The 12785-nt window shown below is 45.8% G+C and overlaps 1 protein-coding gene across 1 annotated transcript in view; it reads left to right on the plus strand.

The window, feature by feature from the left end:
- The window catches only part of scrib (scribble planar cell polarity protein), a 53563-nt gene that overhangs the window by 32060 nt on the left and 8718 nt on the right, over nucleotides 1-12785 (plus strand). Inside the window, 16 exon segments of the mRNA XM_063912397.1 lie at nucleotides 1031-1111; nucleotides 2550-2798; nucleotides 3257-3367; nucleotides 3462-3638; nucleotides 3744-3860; nucleotides 4005-4193; nucleotides 4317-4436; nucleotides 5248-5304; nucleotides 5838-5894; nucleotides 6531-6611; nucleotides 10492-10563; nucleotides 10687-10740; nucleotides 11180-11233; nucleotides 11744-11776; nucleotides 11778-11867; nucleotides 12489-12599. Coding sequence (XP_063768467.1) covers nucleotides 1031-1111; nucleotides 2550-2798; nucleotides 3257-3367; nucleotides 3462-3638; nucleotides 3744-3860; nucleotides 4005-4193; nucleotides 4317-4436; nucleotides 5248-5304; nucleotides 5838-5894; nucleotides 6531-6611; nucleotides 10492-10563; nucleotides 10687-10740; nucleotides 11180-11233; nucleotides 11744-11776; nucleotides 11778-11867; nucleotides 12489-12599 — 1653 coding nt within the window.

Here is a 12785-nt window from a genome sequence, read left to right on the forward strand (position 1 = left end):
CCAAACACCCTCTGACTAAACCTAGACGTTACGTTTTTATAAAGAATGTGTTTACCTTTAGTCACCAGAGTCTTATATATTCCCACCTTCTTTACATCATGATCAGAGAGGGCTGGACAAACTTTTAGCCCAAACCTTTAATCTGTATTACAAACACTCATAATACTCTGGGATGTTAGGTCACTAAGTGTTAACAGAAACAGTTTCAGTGTCAGGGATCCGTCTATTCTAGCTGCACCGTTTACAGACATCACCGGGGAGACGGAGATATGAATAGCCAGCCCTGACACCTGATAGTCCACTCTAACTGGACGGGCTGAGGTGTATATTTGGGCCGGAGCAGTACGGCATTGCTACTCATGCAGCTCAGCGTGCCCGGAAAGAGGAAAAGACTCATAAACGTATGGTTTTAGGCGAACCACTTTCAAAGGCTTTTTGAAATGGATGCAGTGACTTTGTTGGCTGTTGGTTAATCTGAGGAGGAGGTGCTGTAGACTTTGCTCCGGCATGGGTTTGTTCATTCTGTTTTGATTCAGCTATGTTTTTATTTGCTCAACAACTTTGCCTGAGAAAGGGGCCAATATGTGAGAGAGGTCTCGATTTGTGCTGCAGAAAAAGTGTCTTGCTGGTCAGAGGCTGCTGTTAATCAGTTGTCATGTGCAATAGGTTCTGGTTTGATTTTGTGGGCTGCTACTATCTCAGAATCCCTTCCCACTGGCACACTTTGTGTAGAAAGTTCTGTTTGGCTCAGATCGATCGTGATCTCACACAGTGACTAACCGGTAACTCAGAGAGCTCACAGTTAGCCACTGAGTCATCGCAGCATTGCAGCCTGTTGCACCAGACCCCTTAGCCCCAGCCTGTCCCTGACACAAGTTTTTTGAATAATTAGCTAACCTCTTGTTAAACCTTTTTATTAGCAACTCCTCTTGAAAAACAACCTGTGCATCAATGGCACATCCATTTGAGTAGTATACGAGCAAATGTACCTAAACGTTAACATTTGACACGGCTCCCTGTCTGGTTTCAGGCTATTTACATCTCTCGGATCGCAGACGGGGGAGCAGCACACAGAGACAGCACACTGCGTGTCGGCGACAGAGTGATCTCCGTGAGTATATCCCTCCACACCTCCCCGCGTTATCTATCCAGTACGATCAAATTAGCATGAGCGCTGCATTGTTTTTCCAGATGTGAGACAGGGAACAGTTTTATGTCTTTGTCTCCAGTAGGGATTTAAGAATATGCTGAAATGAAATGAACAAGATTAACGATATTTAACTCTCAGTTTTGCAGTTTTTATCCAATGTTGCAGGATGTGAAAGAAACAGATCATGTGTATCATCAATGCGAGATGTTTTATCATTGAACATTTTGCTCTTCCATATTAATGGTAGATCAGAATCACTTGTATTAACACGTGCACCGAATTAACCCACTGGCATTCTACTGATTCTGACCCAGGTCTCTCTTTAGATAGAAATAATGGATCTCTTTTGGATTGTCACCACTAAGAGCTTCCTGCATGACCTCTCCATGCTCTATTGTTTCCTCCGCTGATCACACTCCTATCTTGGCGTTGCGTTTGGTTTTTTTGACAGTATAATGGTTACTTAGGATTGCATGTTTTAGTCCTGTCACACCCACATGACTACTGTGAAGATTTCCTTTAGCGGTTCCTTTCCCGGTGTGGCAAATGTTGGACTGCTGCTGCTCCTAGAAGCTTCCTGAATGATCCTCTTTGCCGTCTTCCCGGTTTCACTCACCTCTTCCCTCTGGCAGTTCCTCAGCTCTTTATACTTCACTCTATTTGTAGGCTGCCTCTTTCCCCTCTTTCTCACATCTGCATGCTCACTAACGTAAAACGTGCGTCTCCTTGCCTGCTTGGTGGTGGTGGGTATGGTGTTGGGTTGGAGTTGGCTGTACGTAGCAGCGTATCAGCCCATGGTAAGAGCTGGTACTGTCGGGTCAGTGCTGACCTCTGCGTGTCACTATGGACCAAAGAACAGTTTTAGGATGTGCATGCCTAAAAGCTACCCCCTAATCTAAAACTAGTAATTCCATTATACTACCATCCTTTCTTGCTTTTGTTGACTTAAATCAATCTTTTTGGAAACATTTCCACTTGTGTTTTAAGTTTAAAACAAGCAAGAAGGGATGTAAACGAGTTTAAACTGATTACATTACATTTCTATGACTTTTGGGGGAAAAAATAGCTTTTAATGCTAGTAGCATTTCTGCATCAGGGAAGCTCTGCCAGCTTAAATTGCCAGCAGCAGCCCGCTGTTCCCCCTCCCACTCTTCTTCTCTGCCTCTTCCTGTTGCTCCGTACAGGTGTTGGCTTCTTCTTCTAATAACAGTACTCACAAACCCTGCAATTAACAGATCAGCATTTTGTAGATGTTCAATAAACATTTTAATAGTGGTGAGAGAAGACTGATGGCTGCATGCCATTTCCAGCCTTTATTTGTTGGCCTATGTGGCCTGTTTTATTTGGGAGCGTCCTGGTGGGCTGACACCCTCCGTGGTTGGTTTTACTGTCGATGCAGATCAATGGTGTAGACATGACAGAGGCCAGGCATGACCAGGCAGTAGCACTCCTTACCGGCACCTCCCCCACCATTGCCCTCGTGGTGGAGCGAGACCTGAATGCACCAGCGGGCTCTCCAGGTCAATCCCGGGCACGAGCCCACTCCCCTCCACCCCCAGAACCCTCAGACTCACCGGACCAGGAGGAGGACGGCCTCACCATGCACGGGAACAACCTGAGCCGCATGGAGGACGAGTATCCCATCGAGGTGAGACCTTTAGGAGCGACTTCAGTATGTGTCATGTGTTAGACTGTGCTGTAGAACGCTCATGCCGGCATTCAGCATTAATGTTTGTTTATTTGGCCCCTGCGATATCCTCTATGCCGTCCAGTTCCAGAGAAGATGGTGCATGGTATGAAGGTCTTATAATGAATCATGGTTTGCTTTTATAGAGTGTAGCATTTCCAGTGGTCCATAATACCAATATGTAACTCTTTACCTCATAGTGGCTTTAGCCTGTAAAGAGATATGACATATATGGGCATGGAGTAGGTAGGGCTGCAACTTTATCAATCACTGTTTTCTGGGGATCGATCAATTTTGTTGCAACTCCGGCAGTAGCTTGGTTTGTTTGTATTAGACGAGGTATAGATGTAGACAGGACTTTACTTTGATACTCTCAAAAGCATTTGCTAAAACAAGTCTTTTACCTCTCACCCTAACAGGAAGTGATCCTGTTGAAGTCCGGCGGGCCTCTAGGCCTGAGCATTGTGGGCGGCAGTGATCATGCCAGTCACCCGTTTGGCATCAATGAACCCGGGGTGTTCATCTCAAAGGTAGGACTCCGGAAGAGTTGCGAGTTATAGTTTTCCGAGTTTTCTGCATCTCCCTAAATCCATTTTGTGTGTCACCTTCCATCCATCACACCAGGTGATTCCTAACGGCCTAGCGTGTGAGAGTGGACTGCGTGTCGGGGACCGGATTTTAGAAGTAAACGCCATCGATCTGCGTCACGCCACACACCAGGAGGCTGTGCGAGCGCTGCTGGCCAACAAGCAGGAGATCCGTATGCTGGTGCGGAGGGACCCTTCCCCGCCTGGGATGCAGGTGAGTCATCACAACAACTGAATAAACACACACTAATATAGACTTGGCAACATTGGAACATGCTTGCACCCCCTTGCCTGATGAGCTGTGCATGTATCATTGCAGGAGATTGTAATCAATAAGCAGCCAGGGGAGAAGCTCGGCATCAGTATACGTGGAGGGGCCAAGGGTCACGCAGGAAACCCCTTTGACCCCACAGATGAAGGCATCTTCATCTCTAAGGTATGGAGACACCGATATATTTAAAACTTCACAATTCAGTTAGTTTCAACCACTTCCTGGAATCCCAAAGACTATTTTGTTTAGCATTAGCTTGAATTACAAAGGTCTTCTCGACTAACTTCTCCTGTGGTTGATATTAACCAGGTGAGTTCGAGCGGTGCTGCAGCAAGGGACAGCAGGCTGAAGGTTGGGATGCGTATCCTGGAGGTGAACAACCACAGCCTGCTGGGGATGACGCACACAGAGGCAGTGCGAGTGCTCCGGGCTGTGGGAGACTCTCTGGTCATGCTGATGTGTGACGGATTCGACCCACAAAAGATGACGGGCGTGGAGGTGAGACACCATGGACAAAAATGGCCAGCTGTGTTGATGATATGTCACATTCAGTAGTTGAACGAAAGTTTTCTGATTTTGGAAAACAACTTTAAACAACAATCTGTTTGTGTTTATATCCAGGCGTCTCCCGGCATCATCGCCAACCCATTTGCCACGGGCATCGTCCGTAAGAACAGCATGGAGAGCATCTCTTCTATAGACCGAGACCTGAGCCCGGAGGAGATGGAGATCATGCAGAAGGTACCGTACACATTATATACTGATAATAAAGCCTCACTGAATATATATCTTAAAGGGGAGCTATTAAAACATAATAGGTGTGTTCTATAGGCTTTTTGCATGTGAATGGTCTGCAAAGGTAAATATTCTAAAGAGGGAGTTTCTCTTCCACACACAGAGCCAGAAAGATGACCAATCAGAGCAGACTGGGGTCTCATTTTAGACAGAGGGTGAAAAGAGATCCTTCAGTACACAATTTGACAAAAATAAAGACCTTTTTGAACATTAAAGCATGTCAACATGTCACAGTACGGACACAAAATACAAATATGAACCTAAAAATAAAAATAGGGCCCCTTTTTGATGAATAATGTAACCTTATCTGTGCGGTTACGGGCAGACAAAACCCCAAAACCCCTGAATATGATAAGTAAACAGTGTCGGGAAACACAGTACCTCCACATACCAGGAAGTCGACACGTGAATCAGCTGTTTTGTTCACTATGCTTCCACAGCAGTTTGGTGTGAGCAGGTGGACATTTAACACCCGCGGACTTTGACTCCCTCCCCGACCACACACACGGCACATACCTATCTTTTCACCGCAGCTCCCAGAAAGCGCCAACACAGTTGTTTTATTTTGTTCAGCTTTTGGTAGTCTGCCCGTACTAAAGGAATGTAGGGGGCTCGTCGGTTTATAGAAGGCTTCTTTCTGTTCCTCTGCGCACTTTGGTCAATTTTTTTGTAGACCAACCTTTATGAGAGCACACAGTCAAAGAAGTTAGCAAAAAATACACCCCTGTAAAGACCTAAAAATCTCACTTTCCCACAGGAGTCTGAGATGGTGAGAGAGACATCACAGTGGGAGCGGGAAGAGATGGAGAAAGTGGTAAGTGGATTTGAAAACCCGTGATTTTTGGGGGGAAATACGCAGATAGATGGCAATGCATCGAGGTAAGACAATTCTTGCGCCATAGAAAACACAGAACACAAGTCTGCGCAGTACTGTAGGGTGGAGCTTTTAGAGTCTGTTACCGGGTGAATGAAGCTGTTCCTCTGCACGCTGTGTGGGTAATGTGTCTGACAGCTATTCCTGCAATGTCCCACCTTGCATGCTTTTTTTTCTGCTCCCGTAGCTAATGAGTACTTTCTAATGTGTGCGGATTCTATCCTTTCTTTCCCTTCTGTATTCTCTCACCTTTCCTTTACTATTCGTGTGTTTGATCAAAAAAAAATCATCCCATCTCCATACCACCTGTTGTTTTTCTCCACCTTTCCACTGAAACACTTCTTTCCTCCGCTGTAAATCTTCCATTTCACCTCTCATCGCATCACTGTGTGGCTGTGTGTGGTTGGGTCTCTTCCCTGCTCTACTCTCCTCCTCCTCTTCCTCCTCCTCCTCCCCTCCCTTTCTTGGTGAAGGAGCATATGCGCTTGGAGCGAGAGGAGGCAACTCGCCTGCTAGAAGAGGAGACTGAGGTGAGACACTCCTCATCGGCACTCCTCATCGGCAGATTTGCAGACAACCGTCCTGGAAGTCTGATCAAAAATACCACAGCAGGATTTGACCTTGTTATTTAGAATAGAAAATAGTCGATTTGTCCTTTTACGTGATAAAAAGTCAAGTAAAACATTCAAATGGAGAAAGTTGTATCCAGGTACCCATAAGTTGCTGGTAGACGTCAAAGCAGCTGATTATTAGCGTGTTAAAGGTAGATGAGAGATTTCAATAATACTAGCATAACGTTCAGAGTCTATTATGCTCTAATAACTCCTCACTATAGGTTTTATGTGTTTGATGTAGATACAATAGCAACGGCAGTGCACATTAGGTGTAGGGACTGAATCAATTGGGAAGAAAATAGTTTTTATAACTAATTATAAGACCCACCTAGTGTGTATCTGTTAACTTGCGTCTAATGTACTGTAACTGTAATCCAAAATGTACCAGGGACAAAGAGTAAGGGAAAGAAATCTGCCCCAAGCCCATCCGTTCCTGCTGTGTTTACCCTGCAAATATACGAGCTGTTAATTAAGAATGCTGAACAGTTTTCTAAAATAGTCACTTCTGCCCGGTCCCCCTCTCACTCGTGATGACTGTTTATCTCTCTTCAGAACATGGGCACTGGACCTTTGAAACTTGACTACAAAACCCTGGCGGCTCTGCCCACCACCAGCCTGCAGAAGCTCAACAGGGTAAGTCTCCCTACTGTCTCTAAAGTGGTTCAAAATGCACCGTTTTTTAACACACACTGTTAGGAATCCCATTGAGCTATGTTGGAAATGGCCTTCACGGCTCAGAATAGACTTCTCCATGGAATCCTGCAGGGTTTTTTCCGTATACGAAACTCTGAGAGACCTAGAGACGACTAGTAGCCACCTCCAGGAGTGGGAATGTGCAAAACCCCATGTCAACATTACTGACGGTGCCCCGGGGTCAAAACCATACAACTTATCACGTCAGAGGGATGCAAACGAGTCAAAAGGGCAAACGGGACTAAACTGGACCGAAGAAATATCATGAAGGTCAAGGACTGATCAAGAAGTCTGAAAAAAACAATGTGAAGACCAGGAATCAAGAGCCAAATGAAAGAAGGCATCAAAAGAATGAGATGGACTTGAAAGGAAGTATGACCAAAGTGTAAGAGGTGGCTACATGGGGGTGAAGGGGACAGCTGCCCGCTCTCAGCCAGCCTATCCTCTGCGATATTTTAAACCGGCATCTGACTCTATTGGACGCAGTCTCTCGGGGGGGTGGAGTGCTAGACAGGGAGGAAGGGGATTTCCAGTTGGAGTTCCCAAAGTCGTCAGAGCAGTAAGTGAGTGGACATACTGCGCTCTCCTGCTCCCATCCTAACGTGAGTATAGACACGTTCAACTGGGCAGAGTTGACTGTTTTTAGGTTTACTTCTTCCTTCCTGTATTTTTGTGATCCAGTCTGTGTGGTGACAACGGAAGATGTTATGACTCGGTTTAAGACATGCTTAGAATTCTTTGAAACCTGATCACCAAAAGGATACGATTTTTTCCTTCCCAACTCCCAAGTACTATTTTTTTATCCACCCATCTGGTTAAGGGGTTAGGGATCGTTGTTCCTTTTATTGCCGTTTAGCTCACATAACTTTAAATAGAACGCTATCAGGACTTTATCAGCTCCGGCCTGTAAGATTGTCCAGGAGGACTTCAAGCTCATCTCCTCTGCAGCTGTTAATGCTCGCTGCGGTAGAGCAGGGATTGCTGCTCCTGACACGTGGTACCGCTCAGTGTCACAGCATTGTTACCGCAGGCTTGGACAAGGGTTGGTTCCGGTTGAACATTTGTAAAGCTATAGTGTGTTTTAACTGATAAGTTTACGGTGATTTTATAAGAAGTGAGGGGTCAGACACGATGATGTATTTTGAACTTCTGGTTCATTGATAATATTTAAAAAACCAGCAATATTGTATAATCCCTTATAAGAATGTTAGTGTTGGCTTTTCCATCGTTGTTGTGGATTTTTACAGTCGATACGTTTATCAAGTGAAAGACAGGCATTCTAATGGGAACTTAAAGAATGGAATCGTGAAAACGAAACCCAAAGAGTTTGTCCAGGTGTAGATGAGATCAAAAAACGACTGTTAAAAATAGTTTTCTATTCATTTCATAACTAATATCAATGTACTGCGCAGTCACTCTACTGTTGTACAGCGTGGAGTTTAAGGATTCAGTTCCTGGTTCCCGGCATGGCAGCCCCGCTCTCCCCTCTGAAGCCCAGCTGTCCCTCGCAGTCTGAGTCGGAGCCAAAAGGGCCCTCATTCACATTCCATCCCACTGACCCTCATCACACCGCAGACTCTTATAGTCAGCATGTAGCGAGCCACATCACAATGCTCACAATGCGCGCTGTATTTTTAGCACGGCTATTTTGATTATCACCAGATATGTCAAGGTCACACCTGATAAATCTCAGAGTTATCTTGAGGCTCGAGACATTTTTGCCATTCATGTAAACTTGAATCTTCTTCAGTTGTGGTTAAAGTATCAGGTTTCTTTACAGGGGTTAGGTTACACATTTAGTATGTGTTCCCTTCAATGACATCCTCTACGCTCAGTACAGTAGGAGTACAGCAGGAGTCGAAGGTGTCCCTCTGATCAGATAATATGGTTATTTAAGGCGAAGGCTGAGAGGCTGTACTCCAGTGGCATACAGCAGCAGTCCTGCATGATGAGTTATTAAGGCTTCAGGGAGGATTCAGTGGTGTGACTAACTCTTTAAGCAGCTAGAGACTTGTTTTCTATTATTTTTAGAAGGGCCTCATAAGACGGGAATCACTCTTCTTCTCTTCTCTGTCAGATTTGTTTTGCTCCTTGTTACAAGTTAGGTTAGGAGAAACTACGCGTGCCTTAGTAGATCTATTTTCCTTACTATTCCCACCTGCTCTTAAAGGAGTACTCTAGTTTTAGTAGGTTTGGCTAACGGTTATAAAAGCTTTTACTCTTGTTGCTGCTGAATTCCATTAAGGGGAAAGATTATGTAAATAAGTAAAAGCAGATCAGATGGTCAACAACAACACAGTCTGTTTCTAATATCCATTATACTTCCTGTTTTATCTTTGACCTACTGTCCTGAAGATGCTGGCACACATTTCCTGTTCAAGAACAGATTAAAGTAGGAGGACCAGTTATCAATTAGCAATGTCCTAAAAACAATAGCCAGTAGAAAACTAATTGTAAGGTTTGTCATTTCATCTTTTATTGAGGAACTCGCCTTTTCAGTTTCTCCTCTTCCTCCTCCTCCTTAATTATAATAAATCCTGCTAGCGATAATTTCCTTTGTGTGCAGTTTCTCCTTTCCGTCCTTCTCTGTGTGACTTTCCTGTGTCTGTCCTCCCTCTCTGCTCCTGTCCAGTTCTCTCCTTCTGTAATTCTGACTGCTCCCATGGAGGCTCCCATGGAGGCTCCCCTGCAGGCCCAGTACGGAGCTCATTTAGAGCCCCTGGGCTTCGACTTATGCAACCCCACAAACCCCCTCGAGCACACGGACCCCGAGTCCTGCTCCAGTCTGGACACGGAACATCCCCATGGATCTCTGTTCTCCCCTAATGGGACCTCCACCACCGACAGTGCCGGCTCTTCAACAACCATTAACTCGTCGACATTTGCACCAGAAGAAGAAGAGGAGGAAAACCTGGTGGATTCTCAGCCCATCTGCTTCAAAGAGAACCCTTTCTTGGTGGCCAATCGCAAAGGAAAGGGCCGTCCTCCTGGACAACAGATCCTGTCAGGGCCCCCTGTGGGCTATGGGAAGCAGGGCCAGCTGAAGCCCTGGCTGTTCAGCAAGGCAAGCCGCCTGCCTGAGTGTGGTTTGGAGGCAGCATGGTGTGTTCCTGCGCACTGTGTGTAGTTTGGCTCACTTTAATTCTTTGAAACGGATCAAACAGCTCCAACAAGATGTGTGGAACTGTTTTACAGCAGTGTCAATTCAACAAAAAGGAGTATCTTCCACAGTTTTATGGTTGGCATGTGTCCAAAGTTCCATTTTGGACCAAATATCGTTAGGAGGGAAGAAGAATCGCAACAGTCTTTGAGATTTGGGCTATTGTGGAAAAAATAGGACTTTAATCAATACTTTCATTATGACATGAATGAAATGCCAGTTATTGGGGCCATAAATATAAGTTATTGTATGATTAAATACATCTACTTGGGTGCTGAGTAACGGGGATGTACATTTCTTAAAACTCTTCGGCGCAGTGATATATCAGATCCCTTCTCTCGGGTTTATTAGTGTTAGCTGGTTCACTGCAGAGGAGGACGTGCCAGCTGAACTGGTGCATGTTTTTGCTGTGAGCACTGAGCTGGTGGCATCCCATCAGGTATTTGGGCACATAGTCGGGACTGGCTGGAATGTGTGTCCCAGCAGCTGCCAGGGGGGGGGGTCATAAGTCACGGAGAACTGATCTGCAAGCTGCACAGAAAAATGCATGTTTATCAGCTAACGGTTGAGAGCAGGACTAACAGTGACCCTTGTTTTGGTATTTCCCTTCGACACTGAGGGAGAGCAGTTGTTAAATCATTTTGGTCTTTGTTTTTCCAGGCGCCTCCTTCTGACTTCAACAGGACGGAGAGCCCGATCAGAGACGCCCCCTACTCCCCCACCCTCCAACCGGTGAGCAGCATGCACCGCCAGTCATCCTCCTGCCATATTTTCCTTTATTTGATCCTTTTCCATGCATCATTGCTACCCCTATACAAGAAGTATTTCACAGTTGACCTGTCCTTCCACTCGTAGCCCAGCCATCACTCCTCCAGCAGCTCCCTGTGTGGGGGCAGGGAGACCCGCTTTGTAAGTGGGTCTCGTGGCCCTCTCTGCTCCGGCCTTGATTTTGAAATCTCTTCCCTTTTTTTTTTAGCACATGCGTCAGCTATTCTGTTAAAAATCAAAAGTAGTTTGGCTGTCGTGTCTGCTACAGCCCTTCCTGAAAAGCATGCGACTGCTCCTCCAGCTGATGACTTCTGCTTTGCCTCACACAGACTGGACGTGCATTTATTGGAGGGATAGATTTCTGTCTTAGATTGTCCTCAATGTCTCTACTGACCAGCCGTGGCTTCATGTTCTCTCATAGGACAATAACAAGATACAGTCTCTATTTTATTGTAACGGTAGAATAAATACTATACTGAAGGTAACCCTGCTCGTGTTGCATTGTCTGGCATCTTCCAATAGTTAACATTTAGGACATTTTGGTTGGGATTCAAGTTTATTTTCAACATTTTTCTTGCAGGCAAACCTTCATTACACTTCAACTCCAACTGCTATCGACAGCTCTCCATCTTCAGTGAGTTTTAAGTTTACTGTAGAGTTAGATCATCACACCACCACCAGTTTACAAATATATGAACATACTCTCCTTTTTGTTTATTTATTACAAATTGTTTATAGGGTTCCTTTGTTTGTGTATTTAGATTTCCATTCATTTTAAACTGTTATAATAATACAATCTCAAAGAGCTCCTAACCCTAAAGCAAAAGCAAAAGCGGGTTTCAGAGGAGGTTTCCTTTTTCTTGAGCTTTTCCATCTAATAGTCACATTCTGCCGGGACCCTTGATACCCGTAAAACTGTGTATTAAAACAAAAAGAAACTTGAGATTGTACATATTAAAAACAGAAGTGACAAAGGCAAGACACCACCATTTTAAAACGATCCTGAAGGTAAAACAGGCTCTGATTCACCCTAGGTTCCATTCATGTTGATTTGTCATTCATCCTAAAGTTCGAATGAAAAGTGTTCTAAGTATTATTTGAGTCTATGTTGATCTCTCTGAAATATCCTTCGTCTTCTCTCCAGACGCGACCGGGTGCCATCCAGCCAGTCGGGCGCATGCGGCAGAGCCCCTTCCCCTGCCACTCCGGACGGCCACAGTCCTAACCCCTTCCAGCATGGCCCCTCCCCCTTCAACTCCCAGACCTCTGTAAGGCCCCTCACCACCACATAGTGCTGTTTTCTCTCCTCTCTCAGCTCTGTGCCTCCTCTGACTGCACACAGCTCAAACTCTGATAGCAGCAGAGATGCAGATCACTGAGGCACCAGAATCATTCCAAAGAAGCTAGAACCAAAGACAGGTCGACTTAAACCAATATGAATGCGCAGGAGAGATCTGTCTGTGCAGGTGCAGACCTCCTACTCCTGAGAACAGCTCCACTCTGAGCTCCTGAATAGATCCTTTCTCTAACTGCTCTCTCAAATGTTATTTCTAGCTTTGGCACGCAGCACAGCTGGATTGGTAAATAATGAAGGAGCTTCATCTCACATCTTCCTGTTTGTTTCATAAAGGTTCCATTCAAATAAGTCTGTCATGGCTCTGGATTTTCCAAGCCCTACTGTGTGTGTTACTCTGCCATACTCCCCTCCTCTGTCTCATGAAACCAGCCTCCATGCTGTCACCTTTTCTCCTCCAGTCAAACTCTGCTGGTTTTTTTCATAGTCTTCCCTCTCCTCCATGTCTCTGTCTGTCCGTCCTCCCCACCTCCTCTTCTTTTACCATATGAACCTACCCCACCTTCCACGAACCCACCCCACCTCCCCCCTACAGCCTCGCGCCCCCTCCCCCACCTCGCCCGATGAGTTCCCCATGAACGTGAAGCAGGCATACAAGGCGTTTGCCGCCGTGCCTCGCTCACTGGCCGTGCTGGAGCCGCCGCAGGTAGGCCGTGCTGCCCGGACTCCACCCGGGTCACAACCACAAAAGAAAGCATGCTGATTGGTTGATCTCCCCCCCCCCCTCCTGACTGGAGCAGGTTGTCCTATAAGGTCCCTGCGCCGTGTCGGGGGGGCCTGTGACGTGCTGTGACGTGTGGAATGCGCTCATCGTGGGTTTTTGTGCTCCAGT

The sequence above is a fragment of the Eleginops maclovinus genome, chromosome 21 (genome assembly GCF_036324505.1).
Source record: "Eleginops maclovinus isolate JMC-PN-2008 ecotype Puerto Natales chromosome 21, JC_Emac_rtc_rv5, whole genome shotgun sequence".
Lineage (NCBI taxonomy): Eukaryota > Metazoa > Chordata > Actinopteri > Perciformes > Eleginopidae > Eleginops > Eleginops maclovinus.